At 45.2% G+C, this 27,608-nt stretch overlaps 1 protein-coding gene across 2 annotated transcripts in view; it reads right to left on the bottom strand.

Annotated features, from left to right (window-relative positions):
* The window catches only part of LOC123953740 (SV2 related protein), a 74,339-nt gene extending 47,541 nt beyond the window's left edge, over window positions 1–26,798 (bottom strand). Inside the window, exons 1-4 of one of the 2 annotated variants that reach the window (XM_046024058.1) lie at window positions 26,518–26,798; window positions 3,787–3,871; window positions 3,368–3,528; window positions 67–152 (exon numbers count right to left, since the gene is read on the bottom strand). In XM_046024058.1, the coding sequence (XP_045880014.1) occupies window positions 67–152; window positions 3,368–3,528; window positions 3,787–3,815 (276 nt within the window). In that variant the 5' untranslated portion in view covers window positions 3,816–3,871; window positions 26,518–26,798. The remainder of the gene's footprint in view (window positions 1–66; window positions 153–3,367; window positions 3,529–3,786; window positions 3,872–26,517) is intronic. The other variant, XM_046024057.1, reaches the window with a different exon arrangement.
* Window positions 26,799–27,608: the final 810 nt, after the last annotated feature.

The raw sequence follows: 27,608 nt of genomic DNA, 5'->3' as shown, positions 1-27,608 counted from the left end.
GCCAGTTGAGCAGTTCGAGGTTTCCCGGAGACTGAATATGAGGTCACCGTCCCTGGGAATACTTGCCCAAGCCAAGCCGGTGAGAACAGACAGCTTCCACTGAAATTTTCCAAACCCAATGGCTTCCACCGCATCTTCCACCATGAAAGTATCTGGAAAGGAGAGAGGGAGAGCAGAGGAAGGAATGAGTGCATCCCGCAGCTATCTTCATGTGAGGGGCCTGGGGGGGGCAGTCTACAGCCAAGTTTAGTGAAGGCAGCACACGCTACTTCTGGAAATGTCATCCCAAAGAAACATTCCCGCAAATGCGAAGAAATGTCTTGCTTACAAAGTCCACGGCAACATTGTTTGTAAAACGGAAAACAGAAAAACCCAGAATATCTGTCAACGGGTTGGTTAGATAAATTATTATAGGGATCATCGTCATATATACACATGTATATATGCACATTATGAAATATGACCTGCCTGTTAAAAGGAATGTGCAGATATAGGAAGATGTACCCAACATATTGTTAATTAATTTTTAAAAACAAAGCAATCTGTGCAGGCTGTATGGTATGACTCTCTTCTCAGAAATGTACACGCCTACGTGTACGTGTATGCATATGCATGTATGTATGTGCTGATGCACGGAATGTATACCAAACGTCACCTTACAGTTTCATTTTTGTTGTCTTTGGAGAGAGGAAGGGAGAGCTCCTGTGAGATTTCAACTCTCTTCGACAATGTATTGCTTCCTTAGTCGGGAAAGAGATTTTTTAAAAGCTAAATGCCACTGCACTCAGAGGGAAAGCTGTCCACGTTATATTGTGAAGTCAAAAGGTAACTGGGGAGAGGTAGGCATCATGAAGAACGGTCTTTGCGATCAAATGAGATGTGTGTGTATGTTTGTGTGCGCATGTGCACGTGTACCGTGCAGGGGAAGTAAGACTGAATGTCCACAAATTGTTAACAGAGTCATTGTTGAGGCTGGCACTCACTTTCCCACTGGGTAACTTTCTCTCGTGTTGAAATGCTTTCCGAAGGAACATGTGTTATTTGTGTGTTCAGACAAAGTAGGATATAATTAATACACAAAGTGCTTTGGGAAAATATGGAAAGACCGAACACAATCTATCTAGTAGGCTACACGGTGTCCGGCAACAGCGCTGCTGGAAAAAACTGGTGAGGGCTGAATGAAGTCTGGGGTTTAGTCAACAGCAGGGTACCAGTGTTCTTTCCTCCATGTTGACAAACGCACGGTGGCCGGGTGAGGGGTACCAGCAAAGAAAGCTGCATGGAGGGTGTGCGGGAGCTCTGAACTATGTCTGCAACCTTTCTGAAATCTACAAGGGTTTCCAAAAAAAGTTAATTACAAAATAAAAATACTAAAAGAGCTCGCTGGGTGGCCCTTCTGTGGGCTGCTTCTGAGGCTCTCATCAGCCCCTGCTGGGAGCTGTCATCTTTGCAGAATTTCAATCATGGGCCTCTCGCATCAATCATCATTTTCTCCCGAAGTGTAAGCTGGTGTTTATCATATCAGCAGGGGCTGGTTTCCTCCAGCAAAAAAAAATACTGTGGAGAAAGCAGAGTGAGTCCTGGAGAGTCATCGGTAAAAAGAAGGGGAATACGTAAACTAATGGTGTGTGTCTGATTGCTGATGGTGGGCCAGGCACTGCACAAAGATCTTGATGTACCCTGTCCCATTTAGTCCCTGTCTCAGCTCTTAGTTCAGGCCTGGTCCCAGCTCCGTGTTACAGAGGAGGACATGGCCTTGCCCAGCGTCACCCAGAGGTCACACTGTAGCTCTGGGGGCTAAGTCCAGATAAGCCTGGGAGTAAAGCTGCTGCTCCCACCCACTCTCTGTCCCCTCCCCGGCCACTGCCTCCTTAGATCTCCCTCCCACCCCAACCAGGCTTTGGGTTGAAGACATTAACCCTCTCTCATGTTGGGAATGTGGAACCTTTTGGGAATGCATGGGAAGTTTCCATCCACCAGCAGCATGTGTGAGGGTAGACCAGGTCCGACGGCCCCACCTCCGGTCTCTTGTTTGACCAGCTCTACTCGGAGGAGCCCAGGGTCATGGGTTAGCACAGGTACTCGGAGGTTGGATGGCCTGGCTGGAGACTCAGCTTTGCTCATTTTTAGCTGTGTGTCCCTGGGCAAGATACTGAGTCTTTCTGTGCTTTAGTTTTCGCTTCTGCAAAATGGGGAAGATGAGCGTAGTAATTCCAACTGGAACCGGTGTGAAGATTAAATGGGTCCTATGTGTAAAGTGCTTCACACAGTGCCTGGCCCAGAGTAAATCCTCAGCCAGTGTCAGCTGTTCCTGTCCCCATGGTCATCATCACTGTCATCAGCACCATTATCATTACACTATCATCACCACTACCGGAGTCGTCATCAGCCTTGCCATCACCATCACCACCATCACCACCACCAACGGCATCATCATCATTATCATCGTCATCACCGTCATCACCACCACTACCGTCATCACCATCATCACTGTCATCACACCACCACCACCATCAGCACCAACATTATCACCATCATCACCACCATCATCATCACCATCACCACCATCACCACCACCACCACCAATGGCATCATCAACATTATCATCGTCATCACCGTCATCACCATCACCACCATCCTCATCATCATCACTGTCATCACACCACCACCACCATCAGCACCAACATTATCACCATCATCACCACCATCACCACCACCACCACCAATGGCATCATCATCAACATTATCATCGTCATCACCGTCATCACCACCAGCACCATCACCACCACCATCACCATCACCACCATCATCATCACCATCATCATCACCATCACCACCATCACCACCACCACCACCAATGGCATCATCAACATTATCATCGTCATCACCGTCATCATCACCATCACCACCACCATCACCACCATCATCACCGGCACCACCATCGTCACCATCACCACCACCCTCATCATCATAACCACCACCACCACCACCAACGGCATCATCATCAACATTATCATCGTCATCACCATCATCACCACCACTACCGTCATCACCATCACCACCATCATTATCATCATCATCACCATCATCACACCACCACCACCATCATTACCACCATCACCATCATTGTTGCTGTGGTCCTCAGCTGTGTGTTATGCAATGAAGCTGACTGACGGGGATTGCGATGTAACCTTATCTGCTGGAGGAAGCCATGTAGGCCAGCCCACACTTCCAGCATCACCTCTGGGCCCTCCTACCTGCCCCTTCACTAGATGCCTCTGAGAGCACGATCTGGGGAGGTAACCCTGGCACCTCAGAGCCCCTGACGGTGGTCCAGGCTGATGTCCCAATTGCAGAGCCCTCTCACCGTCGGTGGGATTGGCAAACTCCTTGGGCACAGCTGCCCCATCATCCAGCTCGACAGCCTCTAGGCCTGCGCGGACCCCTTCAATCTGGACCTCATGCTCTCCCGAAGCCGCGTCATCCTCTGACCTTGCACTCTCGCCCGTGCGACGGAATTTCACCACCCTAGAGGACAGAGCAAATCTGGTCATGATAGCTAGAACTTCCCTTCGATGGCCCTGCTGCACAGCTCTTGGGCACAAGACAGGTGAAAGGCTTTTCCCCATGGTCCAGAGAATAGAGTGGATGTGGGGCAAGAGGTGTTGGCATTTCTATTGAGTTGGACTGGTGGGGGGTGTGACAGCTTCAAGAGTTACATATCAGGGCTGCCACATACATTTGCGTAGGTTGGGCACTGCACAACTCCAGGGGGACCCTACTTACATGTTAGGCAATATGAAAGAGGACATCATTGTTCTAGATGTAAATACTGTTTGGAATCACATTTTCAGAATTTCGATTTGTCTCTCTGTATGGAACAAAGGTAAAAATTTGGTCACCTAGGGGTTACATTATGCCCACAAAAAATTGCCCACACAGTTTTTTTTTTTTTAACTTAAAGTGGATGCCCACATTTTTAAATTGGGAAAATGAATGTAAAAAACCAGATTCCTCATGTCTCTTTAAAAAGTAGAGTATCTAGAAGACCAAGCTGGCTCAGTTGATAGAGCATGTGACTCTTGATCTCCAGGTTGTGGGTTCAAGCCCCACATTGTGTGGAGAGATTACTTTAAAAAAAGAGTAGAGTATCTGGTCATCTGGGGCCCGCATTCCTATAAGGGAGCCATGTGGCTAGATCTGTCCTCCCTATAGACAGGACGTACCATGGTTGATCAGTCTCTTCCCCTCCAAATTACCTCTAGCCCTGAGGGTCTCTTGCCACTTAGCCTGATGTGTGCTCCTTGTTCCTCTTACTTGGCACTTACCCATTCGTCTGACCTTATAGGCTTTTGAGTTTGAGACTCATGGACTCCACTTCGCAGTACATTCCTTCAAATTATGGTGTCTCTTGTTACTCTGGACAAACCTTGGTTTCTCTGAGCAGCAATCTCTTCATCTAGGGCTCAACAGTGAAAGTACCTGTGTCCTTCCAACTCCCTCACTCCCAAACACAGAGCTCCTGCTGCCTGCCAGCCCTGTGTTGGGTTTTGGGGTTAAAGCAGAGACAGGATAGACCTGTTCCTCCCATCACAGGAGAGAGTGATATTTTTTTAATAATAAATTTTATTTATTTACTTGAGAGAGAGCGAGCAAGAGAGCACACACACAGAAGGAGAGGGAGAAGCAGGCTCCCCACTGAGCCAGGAGCCCCATGCCGGGCTTGATTCCAGGACCCTGAGATCACAACCTGAGCCAAAGGCAGACACTTAACTGACTAAGCACCTCCAGAGAGTGATATTAAATGAATAATGCCCGTTCCTATCACGGCTTTGACAAAAGAAATCGGGGATGGCTAGGAGGCAAATTTGGGCAATGTTTTAACAAAGTGAGAGGGTGGGAGGGGCAAGATGGCGGAGGAGTAGGCGACCTGGTGTTGCTGGGTCCCAGGAGTTCAGCGAGACAGTTATCAAACCATTCTGAGCACCTGTAAACTCAACAGGATCTCGAAGAGAAAAAGAGCAGCAATTCTAGGAGCAGAAGAGCAACTGCTTTCTGGAAGGTAGGATGTGTGGAGAAGTGAGGCCATGCGGGAAGATAGACAGCAGGGTTGGGGGGCGGCTCCTGACGAGCGGTGGAGCAGCTGACCACAGAACTGGGACTTCTAGAAGTCTGCTCCCCTGAGGAACGTTGTTCCAGAGGCTAAATGGGGGGTGGGGGGTTGGGGGGTGGAGCCCTTGCGGGGATAATGTGGTATCGGGATTTGTGGGGTCACAGAAAGACCAGGGGTGCCTGAGCGTGGCAGAGCCCCCAGGTATCAGAGCGGGGAAGCCAGCTGCAGAGACGGAGCCGAGGAGGGGCTCTCAGATCCGGGGTTAACTTAAACCATGACCCAAGGCACAGTCGGGTGGCTGCTCTTTGATCAGGGACCCCACAAAAAGCAGATCTGGGGAGACTCCCCTTCCTTCTCTGGGAAGAGCAGTATGGGAGCGCGTGGCAGGAATCTGCTGGGTTTGGAGACTCTAAACGGGGCCCCGCGTGATAGAAAAGCTCAGTCGCAGGCCAGGTGAGCTTGGAGTGGGCCGGAAACCAGGGAGATGGGAAGGATAGCTGGCTTTTCTCTGAGGGCCACTGAGGAGTGGCGCCCTGAGCTCTCTGCTACTCCAGGCCTGAGATTGGGAGGCCGCCATCTTCATTCCCGTCCTCCAAAGTGGTACAAAAAGAGTTCAGGGAACAAAAGCTCCCGAGAGAGTGAACACGAGCACATTGCTTAGCCTGGCCCCTGGCAAGGGCGGTACAATTCTGCTATGGGCAAAGATATTTGAGAATTCCTGCAACAGACCCCTCCCCCAGAAGATCGGCAAGAACATCCAGCCAAGACCAAGTTCACGGATCAAGGAGAACTAAGGAACTCCAGAGTGAGGGGAAAGCAACATATAAAATTCATGGCTTTTCCTCCTATGATCATTTAGTTTTTCAAAGTTAAGTTTTTTTAATTTTATGTTTTTCTTGGGGCACCTGGGTGGTTCAGTGGGTTAAAGCCTTTGCCTTTGGCTCAGGTCATGATCCCCGAGGTCCTGGGATCAAGCCCCACATTGGGCTCTCTGCTGGGCAGGGAGCCTGCTTCCTCCTCTCTCTGCCTGCCTCTCTGCCTACTTGTAATTTCTGTCTGTCAAATAAGCAAATAAAAAAATCTTTTTAAAAACTTTTTATTTTTTTCTTATTCTATTTTTAAAAAATTTCCTCTTTCTTATTTTAACCTTTATCAATACCATTTAAAAAAATCTTTTAAAATTCTCATTGTTATAGTTCTATTCTATCCCTTCATTATATTTAACCTTGTTTTCTGTATACATGTAGGTTTTTCTTTCTTTAAAAATTTAGGATACAGTTTCTTCTAACATTTCAAAATATACCCTAACTCTAGTGCATGGCTGTGTTCTAGTCTCCAGCCTGATCACATTCTTTCCTCTTTTTTCCTTTTTTCAACCAACTTCTTATCTAATCAACTTTTTTTAGAATCTTTTTTAATCTTCATCTTTACAGTCATATTCCATCCCTTCATCGTGTTTACTCTTATTTTTGTATATATATGGTTTTCTTTCTTTAAAAATTTGGGAGGCAGGGGGCGCCTGGGTGGCTCAGTGGGTTAAGCCTCTGCTTTCTGCTCAGGTCATGATTCCAGGGTCCTGGGATCGAGCCCCACATTGGGCTCTCTGCTCCGTGGGGAGCCTGCTTCCCCCTCTCTCTCTGCCTGCTGCTCTGCCTGCTTGTGATCTCTCTCTCTCTCGCTGTAAAAAAAAAAAAAAAATTGGGAGGCAGTTTCTTCTAACAGACCAGGATATACCCTGAATCAAGCGTGTAGCTCTGTTCTATTCACCAGTCTAATATATATGCATATATGTATATATGTGTATCTTTCTTTCTTTCTTTCTCTCCTTCTCTTTTCTTCTCCCCCTGGTTTCAGAGCTCTTCCAATTTGGTTAGTATATATTTTTTCTGGGGTCGTTTCTACTCTTTTAGTGTTTTGTTCTCTCATTCATCTATTCTTATCTGGATAAAATGACAAGGTGGAAAAACTTGCCTCAAAAAAAAAAAAAAAAAACAAGAGGCAGTACCAATGGCTAGGGACCTAATCAATATGGACATTGGTAATATGTCAGAACTAGAGTTCAGAATGATGATTATCAAGGTGCTAGCTGGGCTAAAAAAAAAATAGAAGATACTAGAGAATCCCTTTCTGGAGAAATAAAATCCCTTTCTGGAGAAATAAAAGAACTAAAATCTAACCAAGTTGAAATTTAAAAACCTATTAATAAGGTGCAATAAAAAAATTGTAGGCTCCTACTGCTAGGATAAATGAGGCAGAAGAAAGAATTAGTGATATAGAAGACCAAATGATGGAGAATAAAGAAGCTGAGAAAAAGACAGACAAACAACTACTGGACCATGAGGGGAGAATTTGAGAGATAAGTGATACCATAAGATAAAACAATATTAGAATAATTGGGATCCCAGAAGAAGAAAGAGAGAGAGGAGCAGAAGGCAGCAAAAAAAGGCAAAAATGAACTATTGGGACTTCTCAAGATCAAAAGCTTTTGCACGGCAAAGGAAACAGTCAACAAAACCAAAGACAACCAACAGAATGGGAGAAGATATTTGCAAATGACGTAGTATCCAAAATCTATAAAGAACTTATCAAACTCAACACCCAAAGAACAAAGAATCCAATGAAGAAATGGATAGAAGACATGAACACACGTTTCTGCAAAGAAGACATCCAGATGGCCAACAGACACATGAAAAAGTGCTCAACATCACTCAGCATCAGGGATATACAGACCAAAACCACAGTGATATACCACCTCACACCAGTCAGAATGAACAAAATTAACCAGTCAGGAAATGACAGATGCTGGCGAGGATGCGGATAAAGGGGAACCCTCCTGCAGTGTTGGTGGGAATGCAAGCTGGTGCAACCACTCTGGAAAAGAGCAGGGAAGTTCCTCAAAAAGTTGAAAATGAGTTACTCTACGACCCAGCAATCGCACTACTGGTTATTTACCCTAAAGATACAAATGTAGTGATCTGAAGGGGCACGTGCACCCAAATGTTTATAGCAGCAATGTCCACAATAGCCAAACTATGGAAAGAAACTAGATGTCCATCAATAGATGAATGGGTAAAGAAGACGTGATTGATATATATATATAATACAGCCATCAAAAACTGAAATCTTGCCATTTGCAATGACGTGGGTGGAACTAGAGGGTATTATGCTAAATGAAAAAAGACAGTCAGAGAAAGACAGTTATCATATGATCTCTCTGATAATGAGGGATTTGAGAGGCAGGGCAGGTGGTAGTTGGGGGAAGGGAGGGAAAAAATGAAACAAGATGGGACCAGGGAGGGAGACAAACCATAAGAGACTCTTAATCTCAGGAAACAAACTGAGGGTTGTGGGGGGTGGTAGGTGAGGGATAGTGTGGCTGGGTTATGGACATTGAGGAGGGTATGTGCTATGGTGAGTGCTGTGAATTGTGTAAGACTGATGATTCACAGACCTGTAGCCCTGAAGCAAATAATATGTTATATGTTAATACACAAACAAGGTAAAAGAGAAATATCTAAGTAAAACATAGTGCTATTATTATTTTTTAAATTAATTAATTTTTAAAATTGTGTTATTTTAGTCACCATACAATACGTCATTAGTTTTTGATGTAGTGTTCCAAGATTCATTGTTTACATATAACACCCAGTGCTCCATGCAATACGTGCTCTCCTTAATACCCATCACCAGCATTTCCTTCTCCTAATGTCCTCCATGTTACTCCTTAATTCCACAAGTGAAACCATGTGGTAATTGACTTTCTCTGCTTGACTTATTTCACTCAGCATAATCTCCTCCAGTCCCACCCATATTGATGCAAAAGTTAGGTATTCATCCTTTCTGATGGCTGAGTAGTATTCCATTATATATATGGACCACATCTTCTTTATCCATTTATCTGTTGAAGTATTATTATTATTATTATTATTACTATTACTATTATTAGTTAACTTGCATTCTTCCATGTATTTCACCAAAGAATAACTGGGGCTCTCCATAGAAAGGGCAAACCAAATCGCAGAAGCTTGGGAAACATAGCCTGCTGGTGGACTTGGAGAGGAGAAAAACAGAAGAAATCACAGCAATTTTGTAAATACTTGTATCCACTCACTAACAAGCCTGGGTCTGGAAAGCTGGAGCCATCAAGCTCACCTTGGGCTAGAACCACAGCATGGAGCACAGAGCGCGGAGTTTGTAGGTGGTGGGGTTCCACTGAAGCCTGGAGCTAACACTCCATCCCCTCGAGCATCAGTAACGCGGTCCAGCAGCATCGAGCTCATGTTCTAGCTCTGTGCTAGCTGCTGTTTTCCATGCACTTGATCTTCTGAGGTTGGGATTATGACCACCACTTTCCAGACGAGAAAACTGAGGACCTAGACGTCTCATGACTCACCCCCAGTCACGCAGCTCAAGAGACATGGAACCAGGGTTCCACCTGATGCCTGTCAGATCAAACCATTATATTCCCAGCTGAAGTCAGGATACTCCCCCTCCAAACCCTTCTGTTGCTCCCTACCTACTCTAATTTTTATTCCATAAGAATATCTTATTTTGTCAATCAGAGAAAGACAATTATCATAAGATCTCACCTATTTGAGGAATTTGAGAAACAAGACAGTGGATCATAGGGGAAGAGAGGGGAAAATGAAACGAGATGAAAACAGAGAGGGAGACAAACCATAAGAGACTCTTAATCTCAGGAAGCAAACTGAGAGTTTCTGGAGGGAAGGGAGGTGGGAAGGATGGGGTGGCTGGGTGATGGACATTGGGGAGGCTATGTGCTATGGTGAGTGCTGTGTATTGTGTAAGACTGATGAGTCACAAACCGGTACCCCTGAAACAAATACTACATTATATGTTAATTTAAAAAACGGGAAAAAAGAAAAAAATATTTTATTTTGAGATATTTAAGGCATTGTCCCTAGGTGAAACCCTACCCACCCAGCACTAACTCCCCATTCCCCTCTCCCTCCAGCCCCTGCTAACCACCATTCGACTCTCTGTTTATGAATTTGCCTATTCTAGGTGCTTCAATGTAAGTGGAATCATACAGTACTGGTACTTTTGTGCCTGGTTTCTTTCACTTAGAATAATCCTCAAGGCTCATTCATGTTGCAGCAAGCATCAGAATGCCCTTCCCTTTCCAAGATGAAACAATATTCCATTGTATGGATATGCCATAATTTTTAAGCCATTTATGCATCAGTGGACACCGGGATGATTCTGCCTTTTGGCTGTTGTGAATAATGTTATGAGTATGGATGTGCGAGTGTCTATTGATTCCCTGCTTTCACTTCTTCTGGTTCTATACCCAGAGTTGGAATTGCTGAATCATGTGATAATTCTGTGTTCAATTTTTTGAGGAGCCTGCATATTCTTTTCCTAGGCAGCTGCACCAGTTTACATTCCCATCACCAGTGAAGGAAGGTCCCAATGCTTCTACATCCTTGCCAATATTTCTACGTTTCATTTTTTTGGATAAAATCCACTCTAATGGGTGTGGAAAAGGTTCTCATTGTGGTATCGATTTGAATTTCCCTAAAACTGAGCATCTTATCGTGTATTTACTGGCCATTTGTATATCTTCTTTGAACTAAATGTCTGTTCAAGTCTTACATCGATTTTAAAATCAGGATGTTTGGGGATTTCCGTTGTTGGTTAATTCTGGATATCAATCCCTTATCTGAGACGTGATTTGCAAATATTTTCTCCCATTCTGCAGGTGGTCTTTTAAGACTGTTGACTGTGTCCTTTGATGCACACAGTTTTTGATTGTGATGTAGTCCAGACAACTCCAATACCACGAGTCTTTTTCCTTATATTTTCTTCTAAGAGCTTTTCATAAGGTCAGGTCTTTCTATTTGGAGTTGACTTTTGTATATGGTATAAGGTGAGGGTCCAACTTCATTATTTTACAGGTGGATATTCCAGATTTCCCAGCACCAGTTGTTGAAAAGACCATCGTTCACTCCCATCGAATGGTCTTGGCACACTTCTCAAAAATCACTTGGCAGTATACGTGAGGATTTATTTCTGAGCTCTCCATTCCCTCCACTGGCCTCTGTCTTTCTTGTGGCCACTGTCATCAGCTGTAGTCAGGTTTGAAGTCACAAAGTGTGAGGCCTCTAGTTTTGTTCTTCTTTCTCAAGATTGCTTTGGCTATTCTGGGTTCCTTGAGATTCCAAATGAATTTGAGGATAAAGTCTTCCCTTTTGGCAAAAATGGGTTGGGGATTCTTTTTTTTTTTAGTGTTACTAACTTATTTATTTATTTAAAAATATTTGTTTATTTTTAGTTTCAGGTGTACAACATAGTGATTTGATATCCATACACATTAGGAAATGGTTACCACAAGAAGTCTAGTTAACCATACAGAGTTGGTATAGTATTACTGACTATATTCCCTATGCTGGATTGGGGATTCTTGTGCAATGATTCATTAAGGAAGTACTTCCCTCGGGAAGTGAGGGTGGCTGGACAAGGTGGGGGAGACAAGCTAAATAGGGAGGTGGTTTCTGGGGGAATCTGATCTGATGTGGAGCTCTGGAATGTGAATTATGCCACTGAGATGGTCCTTCCCAGAGGTCTCGGGTCTGGGTTCCCATGGGTCAGGCCTTGGTATGTCTGCCCAGGGGTGGAGGGCATAACCTCCCAGGTTGTCCGCAGGTAAGGCACCTCCTCTGGGCTAAGGACAATTTTCTTTCTTTTTTTTAAATTTTATTTATTTATTTGACAGACAGAGATCAAGTAGGCAGAGAGGCAGGCACAGAGAGAGGAGAAAGCAGGTTCCCCGCTAAGCGGAGAGCCCGATGCGGGGCTCAATCCCAGGACCCTGGGATCCGAAGGCAGAGGCTTTAACCCACTGAGCCACCCAGGCGCCCCAAGGACAACTTTCTGAAGCCAATGGCAGCTGTGAGCTATCAGCAGCCAGCGCTGGAGGCACCTGGGAGACGCACCAGCCCGGTAAAGGGGATCTGGGACAGACACCAATGGCAAACCAGCCCCTCGAGAGTGATGATGCAGACAAATCTTAAGCAGCGTACAAACATTGAATTCCCCTCCCTCAAAGTTCTTAGATAATAGCTTTCAAGCCATACATCAATTTTTATTGAGCACTTGTTATATGCACAGAGCTATGTATAAGCCTTTCACGTTCTCTCCTGTTACACGGACAAGTCACCTGTGAACTAGATACTGTTATCTGTCCTCATTTTATAGATGAGAAAACAAGTGCTCAGAGAGGTTAAGGCATTCATCCAAGGTCACACAGTTGAAGGGACTGAGGACCAACCTGGTTAGCTTTCCTATTAGAGCCCTGGTCCTAATCACTGGGCATCACTTTCTCTCCCCAGAATTCACCTGTGTCTGGGGAATGAATGTGAGGCCTGAACTGAGCTGGCCTAGGTAGGAGATTTTGCCAGACAGCGGGAAATGGTGTGTTCTGGAGCAGGAATCAAAAGGCACAGCTTCATCCCAGCCTGGCTGGCAGCTCTGCAGATCATCACATTGGTGCGGGGGTTTTGATCTGGATGCAACCTTAGACCCCCCACAAGGCTGGTCACAGCACTGGTGTCTGGGCGTCACTCCCAGAAGGTCTGATTCAGAAGGTCCTAGCCAGGAACTGGGATTTTGCATTTCGGACACATTCCCAGCTGGTGCCACTCTTGCTGATCTGGGGACTGATTTAGGGCATCAGGCGATCGATTCTGCTGTCGTCCTGCCCCATGGCGATCATGAAGCTGTCGTGCTGAGCAACGGAGCCCCCACTCTGTTGGCTGAGGGGGATGCTGGCAGCTCATCTGCCTCACCTGACAGGCCCAGAACCCCTGTGATGGAGACCCAGACAAACGTCCCGGCCATCTGGAGCTGGGTCTCCCTGAGACCCTGGTGGCAGGTGTCACCTGGGAGCAAAGACCAGGGGACAGATGAAATCTGGTTAGAAGCTGGGGTCTCGGGCTTCACTTGAGCAGCACTTGCCAACAAGAACATGGTTTTATTCTGAGTATGTATTTATCCAAGACAGCTTTAGGGGGCCTGCTGATGGAGATCATGGGCGTGTTCTCAAGCCAGTGGTATGCCTATAAATGGAATCTCAGTGAAAACCCCCAAACCATGAGGTTGTGTAACATAGGACAATATCCAGGGTGTATATGTGACCAATTTCAACCTGCCAGTGGTTAAATAACGGGCTCCAAAAATTCCAAACATTTAACAATCAATCAATCAATCTGCTCTTAGAGCTGGTATGAATGGTCTGGGGCACACCACTGTATGGGAGTCCTCTAGCCTCTGACACCTGCTACAACACAGAGGGGCCTTGACATTGAGCAAAAGAAGCCAGACACAAAAGGTCGCATGTTGAAGGATTCCATTTAGGTGAAATTTCCAGAACTGGCAAATGCACAGAGAAAAGACAGGAAACGGAGTTATGGTTGCCAGGGTCTGGGGGAGGTAGGGATGGAAAATGTCTCCCTAATGGTGCAGGATTTCCTTTAGGGGTGATGAAAATTCTCTGGAACCAGAGGGAAGTGATGGTCACACACCCTTGTGAATATATGCCCGTGTTCACTGCAGCGTTACTTATGATTGCCCCAAAGATGGGAGCAATCCAGGGGGTTATCAGTAGCTGAATGGAAAGATAATCAACATGTGGTCCACCCATACAGGGGATACTTTTCAGTCTTAGACAGGAAGGAAGTACCGATGTGAGCTACAACAGGGACGAACCTTGAAAACGTCATGCTAAGTGAAATACGCCAGTCACAGAATGACAAATACTGTATGATTCTGCGTTTGAGATGCTCACAGTTGTCAATTTTCCAGACACAAAATAGAACAGCAGTGGCCAGGGGCTGGGGAAGGAGGAACATGGGATTAGGGTTTAATGGGGCCAGGGCTTCAGTGTGAGAAAACGAAACGGTCCTGGAGAAGGATGGTGGTGCTGGTTCACAACTGTGAACGTATTTCATGCAACAGAATTGCACGCTTGCAAATGATTAGGATGATAAATTTATGTTAGGTGTATTTCACCATCCAAAAAAAAAATTCTCCACCCTTAATACTGTCACCGATGTTACTGGAACTCTCTCGTTCATTTATTCAACAAATACATATTGAGCACCTGCCTCCTAGCAAGTCCAAGGTACTGCTGGGATTTCCCAGGTGAGTCAAGCAGACTTAGGCTGCTGGGAAGTGGGGCGGTGGGGGGGGGGGGTGTGTGAGGCATTTATTTATTTATTTATTTATTTGACAGAGAGAAAGAGAGAGAGATCACAAGTAGACAGAGAGGCAGGCAGAGGGGGGAAGCAGGCTCCCTGCTGAGCAGAGAGCCCGATGCTGGGCTCGATCCCAAGACCCTGGGATCATGACCCGAGCTGAAGACAGAAGCTTAACCCACTGAGCCACCCAGGCGCCCCGGGGGGGCAGACATTTAAAAAGGCGTGCGCACACACACGTGTGTGTGTGTTAACATAGCTATCTTGCACATTGTGAGAAATGCTACAAATAACAAATGTCATGAAAGGCTAGCTGGGGGTGGGGGTGACACGCCCACTCCGCTGCCCACTGAGTACGGGGTGGTATTCAATGAGAAGGAATTGCAAATAAGTGGACTCTCGATCCTCAAGAACCAACCCCCCAATCAGAAACATGAACAGCCCCAAGGTATTCGTGGGAGATGGAAATACAGAGAAGTATCGGAGGAAGGAGGGAAAGGGACATTTATGTGCATTATCCTCTCACTTTCAGGGATGAAGGGAAGGTCGATGGATCACCCTCAACTCTGAGGGGAACCTCACGGAAGGAAATGACTCTGTGGCTGATAATCTTCCCTGAATCCTGTTTGCATCACATCCTCTCCTCAAGGACCGTCTGGAGCTCCACACCTCTCCCCCGTGACAGAATAGTGACCGCTACGACTTTGGAGAAGGTACTCTGTGATAGCTTTCAAAATGTTAAGCCCTCTGTGCTCTCACTCAGAATTGTGCAGCTGGCAGTTCATTGCAGGGACAGACATAAGTAGGCAATGACTTACCATTTGAACAATGGCTGATAGGCATTGTTAATTGGCCATGTGCCAAGTACCATGCTTGTGCTCTGCATTGATTACCTTATATCCTCTTTGCTGTCGCTAACTCCATTTTACAGATGAGGACAGTCATGCCCAGAGTGGCCCAAGGTCACACAGCACATGTCTAACCCAGACGCTGGCAAAGCCACGTGCCTGCTGAGTCCCCATGGCCAGCCATTTTGCTATAATCCCTTCTGGTGCTGTTTGCAGCAAAACCAGAAACAATCATCAGGAGAGGAATGAGTATATAGATTATGACACATCCACGAAGGAAAATGTGGGGAAAAAAATTTTGTCTGTTGATCCGTGTCACAGTATCACAACAGCCCAAGTGTCCATGGATGGATGAATGGAGAAAGTGTGGTGTATACATACAATGGAATATTAAGCAGCCTTGAAAAAAGAGGAGAGCCTCACACATGGCACAACGTGATGAATTTTGAAGATATTCTGCTTAATGAAATAAGGAGAATGAAAGCAGATCTTTTCCGACCTGAAAAGACAAATACTGTGTGAGTCCACCTATGTGAGGAGGACTAAAATAGTCCAATTCGCAGGGATAGAAAGAAGAAGGGCAAGTTGTCAGGGGCTTGGGAAAGGGAGAGTTGGTGTTTCATGGGGACAGAGATTCAGTTGGGGAAGACGAAAAGTTCTGGGGATGGATTGTGGTGCTGGTTGCACAAGAATGTGGACAGTGTGGGGGCGCCTGGGTGGCTCAGTGGGTTAAAGCCTCTGCCTTCAGCTCAGGTCATGATCCCAGGATCCTGGGATCGAGCCCCGCATCGGGCTCTCTGCTTGGCGGGGAGCCTGCTTCCTCCTCTCTCTCTGTCTGCCTCTCTGCCTGCTTGTGGTCCCTGTCTGTCACATAAATAAATAAAATCTTAAAAAAAAAAAAAAGATGTGGATAGTGTGAATGTACTTAGAGAAAATGTATCATTTCGACAATTATGCTTAGAATTGTCAAAATGGCAAATTTTCTCTTATGTATATTTTACCACAATAAACACAGACACAGGCACACACATGTACACACACACACACACATACACACAGACACACACGATCTGATCTGTAAGAGCCAACAGGAAAAGATTGTTGGGCTTATTATTTTATTTTTTTAGAGAGAGAGAGTGCAAGCGGGGACGTGAGGAGGGGCCGAGGGAGAAGAAGAGAATTTTAAGCAGGCTTCACGCTCAGCACAGAGCCTGATGTGGGGATCGATCTCATGACCCTGAGATCGTGACCAGAGCTGAAATCAAGAGTCAGACGCTTGACTGATTGAGCCACCCAGGTGTCCTGGGGTTTATTATTAAATATGCTAGCATATGGTCCCATGATCTAGATCATTTGTTGCTAAGATTTAAGTGTGGTCTTGAATCAGGGGCCCCAGCATCACCCACAGGCCTGTTAGAAATTCAGAGTGCCAGGCCTTGACCCAGACCTTTGGAGACAGCATCCGCATTTTAAGGCGGTCCCCAGACAATCTGTGTGCGCGTTCAAGTCTGAGAAGCGCGGCTGCTGAGTACTTATGTTTCCACAGTCCTGGGCGTTCTGGAAGGATCTCTAAGAAACCAAAGACTAGTTGCTTCTGGGGAGGAGAAGAACTGCATTGGGAATGGGGACTTTTTGCATGGGAAGGAAAATTTTTTCTTTTGCTTTTCATTTTGGACCTTTCTGCCATGTTTGTGATTTTTATCCTGCGCAACTATTCCTTCAGTAACCCATATAAATAACAATAACAACTATTTACAGAGCTCTTGTTGATCATGTGGCATCTGCTAAGCATGCTGGGGATTTTTTAAAATATTTTATTTATTTATTTGACAGAGAGAGAGAGAGATCACAAGTAGGCAGAGAGGCAGGCAGAGGGAGAGGAGGAAGCAGGCTCCCCGCTGAGCAGAGAGCCCGATGCGGGGCTTGATCCCAGGACCCTGAGATCATGACCTGAGCCGAAGGCAGAGGCTTTAACGTACTGAGCCACCCAGGTGCCCCATGGGGTGTTTTCATCTGTGGAATGGGAATGACAGTGGGATTGCAAGACTGCTATGAAGGTTACAGGGAAGATGGTGGGCGTTGAGCTTCCCTTGATCTGGCCCAACTCAAGTCACCTTTCTGCCTGAGTTGGGAGTATACGGACCTTTGTGCAATGTGACTCCGAGAAGGCAGCTTACCTCCCTGCAGTTGTAAACCAGGATCTCTTCATATTCCTACTCTGGTATATCACTAGAAGCCAGGGAACCTGTATTTAGGAAAACTTGTTTTAAGACAGAGGTACAGGGGCGCCTGGGTGGCTCAGTGGGTTAAAGCCTCTGCCTTTGCCTCAGGTCATGATCCTGGGGTCCTGGGATCGGGGCCCGCATCGGGCTCTCTGCTCACTGGGGGGCCTGCTTCCTCCTCTCTCCCTCTGCCTGCCTCTCTGCCTACTTGTGATCTCTCTCTGTCAAAAAAAAAAAAAAAAAAAAAGATAGAGGTACAAAGAGACCTTTGACACTAACTTATACTCGGAAATTGGCCAGACTACATTTTGATTCGGTCGGGTTCCTGAAAGTATCTATCAACCACCAGAGCCAAGGTTTCCCAAGGTGGGGGATGGGGAATGTGATACAAAAGATAAAAATCGAAGGGACATCCGTTAAGTGTATGAGGGCTCTGAAACAAGTTGGCTCACAATTTCTTGGCATTTGTTGTGTATATACAGCATGTAATGTACCAAAATAGCAGAGAACATTTATTTCACATAATTTTGCTATTTAAAGAAGGGAAGAGCTCGAGGAGATGGCTGTCAACTTAAAGGTCTTATTTGTACCATCATGTAATTCTCTCCAGTACCTTAAATTAGGGTCTGAGGCTCGGTTAGGGTATTTTAGATAGGGAAGCTTCTTCTCTTTTCATCTGAGCTTCTAGACTTCAATCCTCTGAGTTGATGAATCTATCAGATAGAAAAGGAAGCTTACTCCTAACTGATTTTCACAGGGTGGTGTTTAGTGTCCTATCATGAAGGGAGGTGGTCTGCCCTAGGGGAGAAGAGGGTCCAGCTTTGGCAAATGGACTGATCGGTGTTTGGATCCCTTCTCATGCCCCTCCATTGCTGTGTGACCCTGGGTGGGTTACTTTACTTCTCTGAGTCTTCATTTCTTCCCTGATTGGATGGAAATGATAATGCCCACCTCACAGGTTTGCCATGGAGACAAAAGGAGTCGATATTGACAGATTGTCTCCAGAGCCTGGCATAATCGTTCAGCATTTCAGTGTTTACTGAGTGAGTGCTGACTATGTGCTGACTACTAGGATAGATACCAAAGGAGACAAAAATAATAGATGTGGTCCCTGCCCTCTTAGGGCCGGTGTTCTAGTTGGGGAGATGATAAATGAAGAAATTATAATAGATTTGCACACACTTTGATCTTGAGAAGCAAAAAAAGGGGTGCCAAGATAAAGAACAATTGGAGGAAGGAGGAGTCAGAGTAGACCTCCCTACAGAGGCTGAGATAAAGATGGCAAGGCAAGGAGGGTGGTGTACAGATGGTGGGGAGACAGCCGGAAAAGTGGCCAGTGCAAAGGCTCGGAGGCAGGACCAAGGTGTGGAGGTCGGAGAGACAGGCCGGATCACGCAGAGCTCTGGACACCACAGTGAGGATTTTCTATATTCTCCTGAGACCAGGGAGAAGCCACTGAAAGTTTTCAAGTAGGCAAGAGAGAACAGAAGATGATCAGAGCTGAGTTTGAGAAGATCACTCATCAGACACATGTGTCCACAAGAGGAGGAACTAGACTGTGAAGAGTGTTTTAAAATGCAGGTTTTAGGCGCACCTGAATGAGTCATTAAGTGTCTGCCTTCTGCTCCTGGGATTGAGCCCCGCCTCAGGATTCCTGCTCAGCAGGAAGCCTGCGTCTCCCTCTTCTACTCTCCCTGCTTGTGCTCCCTTTCTCTCTGCGTCTCTCTCTGTCAAATAAATAAATAAAATCTTTAAAAAAATAAAATAAAATAAAATGCAGGTTTTATTATTATTTAGGTATAGCGAGGCCAACAGATCAAGAGAAGACTGCCAGGGGGAAAAATATACCCTGTAACACTCCTAGATCACAAGTGCAAGAGCCTGCCACACCTTAGGCACCCTTTGGGGAAGCACCTGAGTTGGTAAAAAGGCAGAGGGAGTGGAGGGGGAAAGGCAGGTAAGAGCCCTTATCCTGGTTTCCACAGGAAGGAAGAGGCGAGGCAGGGTAACCAGGCTGGGGAACTGGCCAGTTTGAATAATGTCAGTGGGTTCTGGGGCACAGGGGCTGTCTGCTACTTGGCCCTGGGGTGTTGAGAACAGGTGGAGAGTGGCTCTGGATTGGTTAATCTGTGCACGGACTCTGGCAGGTGAATCATTACAGTTAACTCTGGGAGGGTTAATCCCTCCCAGTGTCAGCAAAGCCCCAAGATGTCAAAACACTGGAGGACAGGAAATAAAAGGAATGTTTAACACAGAAGGATGGCAAGAAAGGAAGCAGGGAGACTAGGGAGGAGGCTGTGTGGTCAGCTGTGTGAGAGGGGACAGTGGCTTGGTAGAGGGACGAGAGTGAGGAAAGGATGGAGAGAGCTGAAGCTTTTGTCATTTGTCCTCCCTTCCCACCGGCCCCCATCAGTGGCAGAAGACACCTTTTTTTAAAATTTTTATTTATTTATTTGACAGATAGAGATTGCAACTAGTCAGAGAGGCAGGCAGGGAGAGAGAGGAGGAAGCAGGCTCCCTGCTGAGCAGAGAGCCCGATGTGGGGCTTGATCCCAGGACCCTGGGATCATGACCTGAGCTGAAGGCTGAGGCTTAACCCACTGAGCCACCCAGGCGGCCCCAGAAGATACCTTTCCTGGGAGACCCTTCTGCTGGGCATGACAAGTGCCCGCTTATCTGGGGAACACAGTCGGCAATGCTGATGACCAGCACCCCTCTGTTTTTGTCCCAGGAGCTCAGCTGTGTCACACAGGGGCTTCTTTGGAATCTGAGGCCTATTGACAAATGGGATTAGAGGCTGTGGACCCGAAGCAGTGGAAATTGCCAAGGTCCCTTAAAACAGGACTTGCTTTTTATTTCCTTCAAGACAAGACGTGGGCACTCCCTGATCTGTGTGATTTGAGAAGTGCCTTTTGGGGGCTGGACCTCTGTCTTCAAGTATTTGAGGTCTGGAAAAGTGAAGGATGGTGCTTGTTCAACTTGGACCCCGAGACCAGAGCTTGAGCTTCTGGGTTCAGAGAAGAGGGGAGCAGATTTCAACACAGTCTGGAGAGCCTTCTTGGGCAGAGAAGTCCAGAGGTGGAAAAGGCTGCTTTCAGAGGCAGTGAGCTCCCCTTCATGAGAGATGGTCTAGGAGAGGAAGGAGTCCATCTGAATGGACCCGGGGGTGAGGGTATTTAATACGTAGCACTTCGATATGCCTACATGCTATATTTACTTACTCTCTTATGTAATCTCTTCAACTCTGAGAGAGAGACATGTCATTAAGATCCCCAAATTATAAACAAGTGAATAGAAGCTCAGATATTACACCAATTGACCCGGGTTCCCCAGATAGTAAATAGGGTACTACAGTCACTGGCCTGGGTAGTCCCATAGCCTGTGGTCTCAACCAATTAGCTGCTGCTTCTCTGAGGCCAAGAATACCCCTAGGGAAGTGATTAAAATGCCAGTTCCTGGGTCATTGCCCTGACCTAATGCTAGTGCATCTCTGAAGAGTAGAGCCCAGGGATCTGAATTTTAATAAGCTATTAATGGTGGCCTCAGATGTTTGATAGGCACCCCTTGATGCCCTCCTGCTCTGGATTTGGGGAGACAAGGTGTGAGGGTTTGGATACAGTGGCTTTTAAGGTCCCTTCCACTCCTGAATGTCTAGAAGGCCACCATTAAAGGGGATTTTAATTTTCTGTGGATTTTACTTGTTTGTACTTTCCTGCCACCCCCATCGACCTGAAGAGCATCGATCTTGTTCCCTGGATAGTGGACCACTAGCTTATATTCTGGACAAAAGGTAACACTCACAAGTAAACAATCGTTAGCATTTATGAAGCCCTTACCACGTGCTGCTAGCTCCGTGAAGCACTGGAACCTGAGGCCTGGAGAAGAAAAAATTTCCTTCCAATTTAGCAGGAAAGGCAGGATTTGAATCCAGGTCTGCTTGAGTAGAGAGGCCTCTATACTTGATCATTCTATGCCATGGCTTCAGTGGAGAGGGGGATGGGGGACAGAGGTCTGCGTGACAACTTTCTGGGTAGTTTGTCTTTGTAACTTATTCAATAAGCATGCCATGAGGACCTTCTGTGTGTGAGACCGAGATCTTGTCCTCACGGATCTTAAAATCTTTTACCAAAGGTATACTGAGGATGGCAGGAGGTGCACAAATTGCCGGCAGAACACATACTAGGGTCCTGACATGACTAAGGTCAGAGAAATGAGGTTGAAAGAGAGACCCAAGGATCCTCTAGAAATAGAGAGACTGAATAATTCATTGCCTCCGCTAAAATACTTTAGAGTTGTGGTTCCCAATGGGGCGTGATTTTTGTCTCCTAGGGAACATTGGCAATGTCAGGAGACATTTTTGATTGTCACAACTTGGGGGGACAGCTGTGATATCTAGTGGGTAAAGCATCCAGGGAAGGTGCTAGACATCCCATAAAGCACAGTAGAGCCCCCACCACTAAGTATTATCTGCTCTACAATGTGAAGAGTGTCAAAGTCAAGAAACCAGGTACTACAAGGTAAAAGAGATGTAGTTAATAATTACAGCAGGAAAATTTCCCTGAACCAGGATGGTAGCAGGCACACTCATCTAGAGAGCTCAGAATCATAAAGTTAAAAATGCCTTTAAAGTTGGCTCAGGCACCGCTTAGGTCTCAGGAGAGCAAATACATTGCCTAAGATCACACAGTGACTTGCGTACAGATCTGCATAATTCTTTTAGACAGCCAGAGAAGAGTTTGACTGGGACGGTAAAGCTACTCTCTGGGCCAGCAGACCCTTGGACAATCCTCCCTGAAACCTAAAATCACCCAAGCAATTGCTTCTTTGCAAGGGAAATTTATTTGGACTCCAGATTGATTGTTCCACTTAAGTCACTAAAACACATATCCCCTAGAGGTGAGGCTGGCTGGCATGTGTTGGAAATGATGGGGTGTGAGCAGCTTTGAGCTTGAAGTTTTAAAAGGTTTTGATGGGTTGACCTTGAGGATCCGGATCTAAGCTATTGAAATAACTCTTCTTTTCTTTTCTTTTCTTTTTCGTCTGCGAAGTGAGTGATACTAAAACCCCCTTCTCCTCCTTGGCCAGGAATCTCCCCTTTTGGGGAACATTTTCTTAGAGTTTGGAGAAGGAGGCCATGGCTTCTAGGTAATGTTGGAGGTTAAGGGAAACGAGTCTAGTGTGGAGGTACTGTGCTAAGAACTTCCCAATGATGACTATCTTGATCTTCACAACAGTCTTGTCATGCAGGGACTGCCGTCATCTTGACTTTAAGGAGGAACACTCAGCCTTCAGGAGGTGAAGTCACAAGCCCAAGGCCACCCAGATGTTTGAACCCAGGTCTGCCTGCCTCAGAGCCCACACTTTTATCCCTGCTGTTGATTAAGCCCAGGAAAAGTCAGGGGAGATTCACTGAGACAATGGGCTTAAGTTTCATCTTGAAGACAAAGTTTGTAAGAAAGTGGGGAGAGAGAAAGATTGGGCCAACAGAGGATAAAGTTCCAACTCATTGTCACAGACTACAGGGTCTTGTATGGCCTGGTCTAGGTCATCCTCTGCAGCCTCACTTAAGTCCCTAGTTTTGTATGCTCCCTCCACTGGCCTGATTTTGAGACACAACACTTTTTTCCTCCTTCAGGGCTTTTATCTACACAGTTCCCTTTGTCCATAATACTCCTCATCCCATCTCTTTCCTTGGATGACTCCTACACATCTCTGGGGGCTCAACAGCAATGTCACTTCCTCAAGGAAACCTTCACTGATCCTCCCCTCCTTCCCCACCTAGTACTAGTCTCACCGTACCCTGCACTTGTCCTTTGCAGCCCTTAAAACAATCCTCGTAATTATTGGGCAATGGTATGTGTTTGATGTCTGCCTCTCCCAGCACCAGTTCAGCGCCGTCCAATAGAATTTTCTGCAGTTATGGAAATGTTTTAGGCCTGCGTGGTCCAGTATGGTAGCCCGTAACCACATGTGGCTATTGAGCACCCAAAACACAGTTAGTGCAATTGAGAAAGATGATTTTTTAAAATTTCACATATTTTATTTATAAATTACATTTTATGTTGTATATTATACTATAGAAATGATTTCATATCCAAATTATATAATTTAAGTTTAAATTTAAATAACCACATATGGCTAGTGACGACCATATTGGCCATTGCAGCTCCAGACTGTGACTACCTTGAGGGCAAGGACCGTGTCTATATTGTTCAGTTGCAGAATCCCTTGTACCGTGTGTTCAAATGAATATAATGAACGAATCAATCAACCAATTAACCAAGGCAGTCTGCAAAAGTTGCTTTCAAGAAATCATCTTAGGGGTACTTGGGTGGCTCAGTGGATTAAGCCTCTGCCTTCAGCTCAGTTCATTATCTCAGGGTCCTGGGATCGAGCCCACATCAGGCTCTCTGCTCAACAGGGAGCCTGCTTCCCTTTCTCTCTGCCTGCCTCTCTGCCTACTTGTGATCTCCATCTGTCAAATAAATAAATAAAATCCTAAAAAAAAAGAAATCATCCTAGAAAGGAAAGACCCAGAGAAGTCTGCCTTGTACAAGGTCACACAAAAGGCAGAACTAGGTACAAAATCTTAGCCTCCGGAGTCTCCTGTACATGGTACCATACCTGAATGGACAACAGGTGGAAGTCAGAGGTTGTTTGGGGCTTAAAATGAACCATCCTAGAGCTCTGTGAAGGAGCTTCCAAGTGCAAGGAGGGACTGTTTTCTTAGGCACCTTCAACTCCTTTTCCCCTCCCCAAACCCTGTAACCTACTTAGTGGTTTATAATCTATTAACACTTGGCTTCCCACAGGACTGAGGCTGTTCCAAAGTCCACTCTTGCCAACCCTCTCCAAGGCATTCTGATTTTTTTAAAAAAACCATATTGCTCTCAGGAAATCTGTTGCCTACAGTCTGTGCACAATATAGAGAGGGTGTGGTTTAAAAAAACATCTAAGTCGTGATTTGTAACCCACTCAGATTCACGTGGCTGTTCCTTTTACTTCACTCCCTTTTTATAAAGACGTCCACACGTTTCAGGGCTAATTTTGACTTCATTCAAATTGCAGATTACAGTTTTGAGGACTCCAACATAGGGAGTCTATATCTATTTTTCTAAATGATTTTTAAAGATTTTTATAAATGATTTTTAAAGGATAATAATAATATTAGTTAATATATGTTGAATGCTTTATGCCTACCAGGCATTCAGTACATATTTTCTCACTTGGTCATTACAATAACTCTGTGAATCAAAGACGATTGTGAGCCCCATTTTATGGCGAGGGAAACTCAATCTCAGAAAGGTTAAATCACTCGCTCAAAGTCAAATAACCAGAAAGTGGCAAAGCCAGGATCTGAACTCAAGTCTGTCTTACTCAAGAGCTAATGCTCTTAGCCAATACACAATTTGGCCTCGCTAATAGATATTACATGTATTTATGCGTTAGAATATCAATGAGAATAACCAAGAAACTTAACCTGTGGTTTGGGAAGAGAGAGACTAGTTTTTATTCTTGTACTTCTTTTTGAACTTTACTCTATGCAGAGATTATATTGGTACATTATATTATATACATTAGTATAAAAAACTAAATGAATTTTTAAAATTTAAGTTAATAAAAACCTCATCATTTTTACCTTCTTTTTAATTAAGGAAGGACTTGTCACAATAGTGTCATGTCTATAGCTGAATAGATTAAATATACGTGGGTCTCTGAGTAATCTGCAAAGTTCACATGCTCTGACATTATTTGAAAATTCATCTCAGTAGCTACAGTTCCAATATGTATTGTATTCTTCTTCTGAGTACTAGATTTCATGTTTCAGTTTCTGAATTATTTTTTTATTTTGAGATAATAAGCTGTTTTTTTAACATGATATTATTTTCAATGAAAGTGGTATGTTTTCCTCGAGAGATTTACACTCAGATATGTGTATTTTTATGTATTCATACATCGACCTCTGGATATTATAACTGAGCATCTTTTGGCATTTGTGAAATAATGCTGATTACATAAGATATGCTATTTGTGGATCAATTAATAAAAACCTGAGAGTAAAATTTAATTAAAATTTTAAAATGCAAATTAATTTTTACACCGATTGAGAAGTAAACATTTACAATACCCTTCAGTATTCAGAGCCTCAGATAGCTGTATCAATCACACTAAAAGTCACTTGGGAGAATTTCTCCATGGCTTAGAGAGGGGGAAAAATAATTTAAGTCAAGAAAATACACACACTAACAATGATGTATCTTTCACAACAACTCCAAACAGTGCCTACTTTTACCATCCAAATGGCTAATGCGTCTGAAAATTAAAACAAAAATCCTCATTAATGCCCCATCTCATAGTCTTGGGATTTGCTTAACAAATCACCACTGGCTTGTAGTAGGAGAAATCTTTAAACCCCTCCACAAGGCCCCTGTCCTTTCCATTGCTTGGTTGTATTTCTCCAAGATTCTCAGAGCAAATCTGATATCCCCTAAAAATTCCCATCCTCTAGCTTTGTATTCCTGATGTTCTCAAGGATGCCATAGACAGAGTCTCACTCTAGCTAGCTCTTACAAAAACCTTTCATTCAGAAGAAGGCAAGAGGTTTCAGCCCTCTCATTCACACACTTCATAAACAAGACTTTGTCCAAGCCTCCCCTCTAGGAAGGCATTCCAGCTTTTTAGAAACCACTTTGCAACAGCAGTACCATTCCCTTCCAAAAGACCTTGCAGAAAAATTGGGAATTTCACGGCATAGGAGAAAAGGCTGGGAAAAACCGATGTCATTGCATGGACTCATCAATTCAGCCCACATTTCAAAACAGCAGCTAATGCTTTCTTAAAACACAGACCTCAAAAATCCCTTTAGGACTGAGAGCAATTAAAAGGGAAAACATAACACCCGTAGCTCAGATTCTGACGGATCTGAAAAATAGAACTGAGTCAGAGATACAGAGGCTGGACTGCTGGAATAGGAAAATGGCTTGTCTCCTTGGGGCCTAATTCTTTCCTCTCCAACAGTTCCTTGTACATTCAAGAAACCATGCAGAGATGCCCCCCTGCAGGTTTTCATTTTTTAAAGGAAAGCCTGCCTTCCTCTCCCTCGCCCCCATGATACTCACGGCAGCTGCCTTAGCTGGAATAAGTCCTCCTCCATGTCCGCGCTGAGCCAGGACGAGCCCTTTTCATGGCCCTTACATGGTGTTGGTGGATGACGGGCGGTCAGGGTTTCAGCACCGGGGTGCTGGATAGCTCCCGCGCCGCTTCCTCCCTCGGTGGCAGCTGCTCGGGGGAGGGAGCCGCCAGGGACCAGCCCACGAGACAAAGCCGCCGCCGCCAGGAGAGTGGGCGGAGAGGAGGAGGCGGAGGGCAGAGAGAGCAGCGCGGGGAGAGGGGGCGGGGAAGAGCCCTTCTGGTTAGAGGAATTTACAGGCTCTCTGTAATTGGCGATGTTTTACTGGGTGCCTATAGGGCACAACAGCCTGTGAAATGGCTGTCGAGGTACCAATGAGCACTCTTTGGTTGACAACGCCACTCTAAATGTTTATTTGTGGGGATTCATTAATGTTGTTACCGGTGTAATATTCCTGAAACCCAGGCTGGTATAGCAAAGAGAATGAAAAATTCAAAGATGTGGGCATGCATTAAAACACCGTTTATTGAGCACCTACTGTATGCCAGGCACTGTAATAGGCACCAGGCATATGCGAGACAAGTTAGACATGTCATTGTCATCATGGAGCTGTCTAGTGAAATGAATCAAGAAAAAAAAGATGTAAGTTAAGTATGAGAAAGCCAAAGGTCATTCATTCATTCATTCATTCATTCAACAAACAAGCATTATTGAGTGATTTCTATACCCACACTGGGGAATCAAAGATTAATAAAACCAAATCCCCGCCTTCAAAATCCTCCCTATCTGTTTTCCCAATCCTCCTCCAGTTAGAATGTCTGCCGTCTTAGAACTGAAGCTCCGTAAAGGTTTGCTGATGTACCCCAAGGGCCTAGAACAATAAAACTTTATTTATGGACACTGAAATTGGAATTTTTTTTAAAAAGATTTTATTTTTATTTATTTGACAGAGATCACAAGTAGGCAGAGAGGCAGGCAGAGACCCTGCTGAGCAGAGAGCCCAATGTGGGGCTCGATCCTAGGGCCCTGGGATCATGACCTGAGCCGAAGGCAGAGGCTTTAACCCACTGAGCCACCCAG

This window comes from Meles meles, chromosome 12 (assembly GCF_922984935.1).
Source record: "Meles meles chromosome 12, mMelMel3.1 paternal haplotype, whole genome shotgun sequence".
Classification (NCBI taxonomy): Eukaryota; Metazoa; Chordata; class Mammalia; order Carnivora; family Mustelidae; genus Meles; species Meles meles.
This window is presented reverse-complemented; position numbering and strand designations above follow the sequence as displayed.